Source organism: Hordeum vulgare, chromosome 6H (assembly GCF_904849725.1).
Source record: "Hordeum vulgare subsp. vulgare chromosome 6H, MorexV3_pseudomolecules_assembly, whole genome shotgun sequence".
In the NCBI taxonomy this organism is placed as follows: domain Eukaryota; kingdom Viridiplantae; phylum Streptophyta; class Magnoliopsida; order Poales; family Poaceae; genus Hordeum; species Hordeum vulgare.
The window spans coordinates 130,967,138-130,973,318 of NC_058523.1; the positions used below are offsets into that span (position 1 = coordinate 130,967,138).

General features: G+C 52.5%; 1 protein-coding gene across 1 annotated transcript in view; it reads right to left on the bottom strand.

Moving 5' to 3' along the window:
* The window catches only part of LOC123403189 (putative disease resistance RPP13-like protein 3), a 31,028-nt gene extending 25,954 nt beyond the window's left edge, over nt 1-5,074 (bottom strand). The window contains exon 1 of the mRNA XM_045097142.1: nt 4,636-5,074. Coding sequence (XP_044953077.1) covers nt 4,636-5,051 — 416 coding nt within the window. The 5' untranslated portion in view covers nt 5,052-5,074. The remainder of the gene's footprint in view (nt 1-4,635) is intronic.
* Between the last annotated feature and the right edge of the window lie 1,107 nt (nt 5,075-6,181).

Here is a 6,181-nt window from a genome sequence, read left to right on the forward strand (position 1 = left end):
CAACAAGGGCATAGTCTACTGCCAGCTTGTTTGATGGTAGCAGTGCGTTGCGCTCATGTGGATAAGTTTGTTACTGTCAAGGACGTTGGCAGTAGGCTGTTATACCCTACCGTCATGAATCCCGACAGTAGGAATGGTCAGATCCCAAAATTTTCACAAACCAGGGTTAGGTATCAATTAACTTTCGAAAAAGGTCAAAACACGAAATTTGGTAACCTAGGATAGCTTAGGAATAGGAAAACCGAGAGGGGTCAATTCCAGCGATGTCACACTCAGGTTAAAGGGGAGACACTGCTTAAAAGCGAGGGGAAAGGATCAAGGATGCGTAGTATGCTTCTTACCCTCTTTAGAGCATCTACAACCACGGTTGGTAAATATGACCGCTTAAACATCCGGACACGTCTCAAATTAGCACCACTCCAGCCGGACATCTCATATTAGATTCTTATATCCATAAAAGCATGCAAAATAAAAATCTACGTACTATGTAGCTATTCCTCGTCGGAGATGTCGACTATCTCCGTCTCCTCTGGCGGATACATGCGTGTCAGTTGCAGCTCCAGCCCTCCGGCATCTCCATCTACTCCACTCCGGCCTCCTCATCTTCCTCCATGTACGCCTCATGTTCGGCGAAGAGCGCGTCGATCTCCACCTGCTTCTGCCAGAGGAGCTCCCAATTAGCCTCCACCTCAGCTGCATCCTGCATAGACTCTAGGATGGCCTGCTGCTTCGCCATCTCCTCGCCTCGGGCGACGTCGTACTCCGCCTTTGCCTCCGTCATGTTGAACCTCAGAGCAGGCTGCTCCGCCTCGTCCTCCTTCGAATTTTCCACCTACATCAGCTCAACCAGTTGATCTCCCTCTTCCTCCTCCGTCTGCTCCTCCTCCTCCTCATCTGGCTCCAGCGAGTCCGGAGGCAAGCCCGTAGCGATGTGGGCCGCGCACCTAGCCTGGATCTCCGCCTCGATCTGCATCTGACGCTCCAGCGTGAGCACCGCATAGGTGGTAATCTTACGTCGGACCATGTCAATGCCGAAGAGCATGAGAAAGCAGGGGAGAGGAGGCGGACGGGCTCGGGTGGCGGCGTAGATAGGGCGAAGGTGGATGTGCTAGGGTTGGGGACGCTATGTGGCGTTCACACCGTGACGACACACAAGGACGAGGCGTTTGTCGGACTGTCTGGTTTTCGAACAATTCCACGTGGGACTTCATCGTCAGGCCGACGTGACGGACATGCCCCGACGTTTGATATTCGCTTCGTATTTAAATTAAATATGAGGGATGCCGGTCATCCCGAGCGTTTAAGGCCGTTTGAAACGCCCGGCTGGATCAATATTTTGTATTGGTTAGTGACAAGATTGTTTGTCCGAATGATTGAAAGGATTTTAAGACACCCGACTGTAGATGCTCATATCTGCCAGATCTAGGGTTGATTTTGTCAACTAGAGATTTTTTGCTTCGCATTTCACGTGCGTGCTATGTATCTCACTATTTGCTTCGCGTTTCGCCTTGGGTGACGGTCTAGACTCGTGTTGTTTGCTATTTGTGACTCTGTCTGGTGGCTTTATTTATAAAGTCAGGTTCATGCCTTTTCTCTAAAAAAAATAACTAGAGATTTTTTACATTTTTTTGAGGGGTAAGGCCAACTTTATTCATCAAAAACCACAAACAGTGCGATACAATGTAGATCATGGGGTTGACCCAGCCAAATGTGGCGGCCCGGACCCAAAGCAAGTGAATACTTGGCTAATTTATGTGCTTCAGTATTAGCAGCACGGCCTTCAAAAGAAAAATTACAATGAAAAAGGGAAGCTCTTAGTGAGATTTCATGAACTATGGAACCGTTTCGCCCTCCTGCACCCTTCTTAATATCTGCAACTGTTTGCTTGGAATCAGAGGCTATGGCGACATTTGTTATGTTGAGATCATCTGCTAGCGCCAAGGCCTCACGGCAAGCGATGGTTTCTAGTATTGCTGGGTCCTCCAAGCCTGCAATCACAAGCGTCGAGCTCCCCATGTAGTTTCCTTGCCTATCCCAACAAACAGCAGCAGCTGAGCCTCCCCTCCCCTTTTTGACAACAGCATGGACATGTATCTTGGCCAGGAACATCGTCCCGCTACCACACCACCAAGGAGCCACTAAATGTCACGACTTTAATCAAATCCACGACCCCAACAGCCTCTGAAACCGCCAGCGAACACCGTGCCTCGAGAAGAACCACGACCTGATGTCGACCGGGGGAAGGGGAGGGGAGGAGTGGCACACGGCAACGACCGGCACCCCTGTGTCAGTGACGAGGCACTCGATGGTGCACCCGTCCCTCATACTAGCCTCCCCATGAAACCACCCTGTTTCGCCCCCGAAGACGAAGGCTAGGACGCGCAGGAGAGCACCATGTGCCGCCCGATGCCAAAGAGGTGGGAGGGCAGAACAGTCGTTGTCGCAGCCATGAGAGGACACTAGGGAGGACCTCCCGCATTGAGCATCGCCTTCTAGCCGCAACGGCACGACTGGATGGGCCCACCCACATCCACCACTGTTGCGTCGCCCTTCCACCAGCGATCCACATCGAGAGAGGCCGCATTCCACCCGCAACGCCAAAAGCGGCTCCAGTGCGTTGTCGCGGAGCAGCCGCCGCTTCCATCACCCACTAGCAGCACCACCATCATGACGCTAGTCACACAAGCGTCACACTTCCATCGCCGGCCCACTTCGGAGTGCCGCTTCGCCATCGTGCCCGACAATTTGCCCCGCTCCCGGCACGCGAGATCCAGCCCACGCCGCATCCCGAGTGCTAGGAGACAAAAAGGGGCTCGGCCGCCGGCGACGACAACCGGGCTTCGCCCGCTTGCGCCCTCTGGGGGCGGCGAGGGAGGGGGGAACAGGGAAGGAGGGAAAGCGGTGGCGTTAGGGTTAGCCTCCCGAACACTTGCGGGAGGGTCGCGGAAGGGCGAGAAAGAGAGGTTGGTGTGTCCTTTTGAATTTCTAAACGTACATCAAGTTTTGAGATGATTTTTTTCAAAGTTATAGAGACACCCTTTATGGATGTTGTTAAATAATTTTAGTTTTTAAATGTTTTAATTTTTTAGAGATGATCTTACTATCTTATTTAAATGTGTGATCTTATTGAAGTCTCCCCAACTTGTGATGGGACGGTACTGATGCGACACGATGAAGTAGGAGAGTAAGAGCATCTCCAGCCGTTCGCCCCCCAGGGGCTCGAAATAGCTCCACCTGGGGCACGCCGGCAGGAAAAATGGCTGGGGGGGGGGGGCGCTCGGACTCCAATCGGCCCCCCAAGGTCGCCCTGAGACGTCATTTTTTTAAAAATCAAACTTGGCCAAAATTCGGCCAAACACGGCACAAATTTGGAGGAAATTCATCCTTTTCATTGATATTCAGCCAAACACGGCACAAACTAAACTAAAAATATAAGTCAAAATGGAAATTAAAAACTATAAAGCCACCGTCGCCTTGAACCTTCTACATGTCGTCGTCGACGTTGTTGTCCTCCACTCCACCGCCATCCTTGCTACACCCCTGCTCTGGGTCGCCGTGGCGGACGGGGTTGGACGGCCCGAAAGCCCCGAATGCGCCAGGTTCGGCCTGGGTCCGCCGATGATAGGGCCAGTTCTTTTTCAGCTTATTTCAGCTTATTGTCAAAATAAGCCAGAAGCCCAAAAGAACTCGATTTGTATAAGCTAGCTTAACTTATTTTCACCGGAGTCCCCTTTGCAATGAAAAAAAAGCTGGGGGTGAGCAGCTTCCTGCAGAAGCTCACTTAGAAGTGAAGGGGTATAGCCCATTGCCCCTGGTTTTCGCACATATTACAATTAGTTTGCCACTGAGCCCAACCCCTCGTTCCACCGCAGAAAACCGAATCGAGGCGCTCCCGATTCCCTCCGCCGTCGCCGCTCCCGGACCTTCCCTCTGTTGTCGCCGCCCTTCCCTCCGTCGCTGCTGCTCCCGTTCCTTCCCTCCACCACTGCCCTTCCATCCACCGCCGCAGCTCCCGGCCCTTCTCTTTGTTGTTGCCGCTCACAGCCCTTCCCTCGCTCACCGTCCGTCGATTCTCTAGCTATCCGCCGCCGCCGGGCCACAGCTCCTTGACGTGGCCGTCTCCGTTGACATGTCCGGTGGATAGGCCTCCTGCCGCTGCTCCTCTCCTCCCTCAGGTGCGACCCCTCCCTCCCTGTGGAGTGACACCGCCCTTCTCCGCGACCTAGCAGCAACAGCTCCACTCCGGCGGACGGATGGGGTATTATAGACTTTTCACTACTCATACCATATATAAGCTGGAAAAGAGGAGCCGGAAAGAACTGGCTAGCTTATTATCTATAGCTTATTTTTACATGAGCTTTTTTAGAGCTTATTTCCACAGGGGTGTTCAAAAGAACTGACCCTGAATTCGGTCCCAACCGGCAAAAAACAGGTTTTGGAAACGTGACTGGACCTTTTTTTTTCACGACATCGATAGAAAAGACTTTGGGGGCTATTGAGGACGCGGCTGCTCTAATAGGTGTGAGAGAGAGGAGGTCACGTGGATCATCAATCATGTATGCTTAAATAAGTTTATTATGAAGTATTAGTCCTAGATAGTACGGTTTGTTTTGTTTCGTTGAATAAGAGGGATACCTGGAGAGGTCGATTTGGAAGAAATACTGGTCGACGGCGTCCTCGCTGTCGAAGACAGCGTCCCGGGTCTGCTGCAGGCAGACCCTGATGAGCTCGTCGTTGTTGGCGCGCCGCCGCGGCTCGGCGTCACGGAGGAAGGCCTGCATCCACATGAGCTTGTCGCGGAGGCTCCGGATGTCGTCGTTCACCGCCACCATCGCCCGCGCCTCGCTTATCGCCAGCTCCTGCAGCCTCCCCACCAGCGGCCCCAACACCGCCTCCGCCATCTTGACTAATTGCCGTCTCTCCCTAGGTAGCAGCTTGATCCTGCAGGCCGACAGGGTTTTATATATAGTTAGGCTCGCGTAGCTGCCGTGCATGAGACTACCAACTCGCTCGCTGCCTAAGCTACTTTGAGTAGCAATAGAGGGAGGCATGGAATCATTTTGCGGTGACGAAAGGGAAGGACATCTATCAGCTATATGTTGCTTGCTGCCTTATACGTATGCTTTTCTTCCCACAAAACATGATGCTTTACGTATTTATATATGTATGTACTAGCAAAAGGCCCGTGCGTTGCAATGGAAGATAAAATACCACACGCTTTTAATTTTTATAATCATTTTAATTTATTAAAATAATAAGCTAACTAACTAATGTAGTAAGTCCTATCCTATTTTGTTATAAAATTAACCCGTCCATTGTTAATTCCATCATGATGAGAAATTGAGCGGGACAAGCAAAGCAAAACAAAAAGGCTACCTGAATTGATCAATGAACTGTTATCTTATTTCACTCATGGGGTAGAGAATGTGAGATCAGATGACAAACTGAAGGTGGTGTTCCATTTTCTTTCTCTACAACAATGCAATCTTACATTAAATACATTCATTCATCAGCAAACAAATTCCCACAAAACAAAATTTGTTGCCGGTGCTTGGCACACGGTTGGAGGCATGGGGAGGGGATCTCGCCAGATGATGAGTTCCTGCCGGAGGAGGGGATACATTGAGGGGAGCAAGGGTTAGGCGCCTCTATCTGGCCATAAGGAGTCGCCGTTGTCGCGCCATAACCTCGGAGTTCCCCGTGTGAGCCATGGAGGCCCGCCTCCACCTGCAAGTACTTCGCTCCGTCGTGCCTTATCCGCACGCCACCGCCGTTCTGCATCGAGCGGACGCATCATCCCAAGTCGCTGTAGCTATCGCGTTGATTTGATCCAGAAGCTGTGCTCGAGCGCCGAAACAGGGGCAGCAAGCAGGCAGAGGTACGACCGCGGAGGCGGGTGGGTTGAGATCGACAACAGTGGTGGTTGAGGTCGGCAGCGGCGGCGAGTGGTGTGGCAGCGGCCTGGGCACAGGCCAGGGTGGACCAGGGTCGACGCGATGCGCTCGAGCGCCGCAACGGGGGCAGTGAGCGGGGAGAGGTACATCCGCGGAGGCGGGTGGGTTGAGATCGGCAGCGGTGGCGGTTGAGGTCGGCCGCGGCGGCGAGTGGTGTGACGGCGCCTGGGCACAGGCCAGGGTGGCCCAGGGTCGACGGGAGGAGGCGATGCGTACGGATATAATTT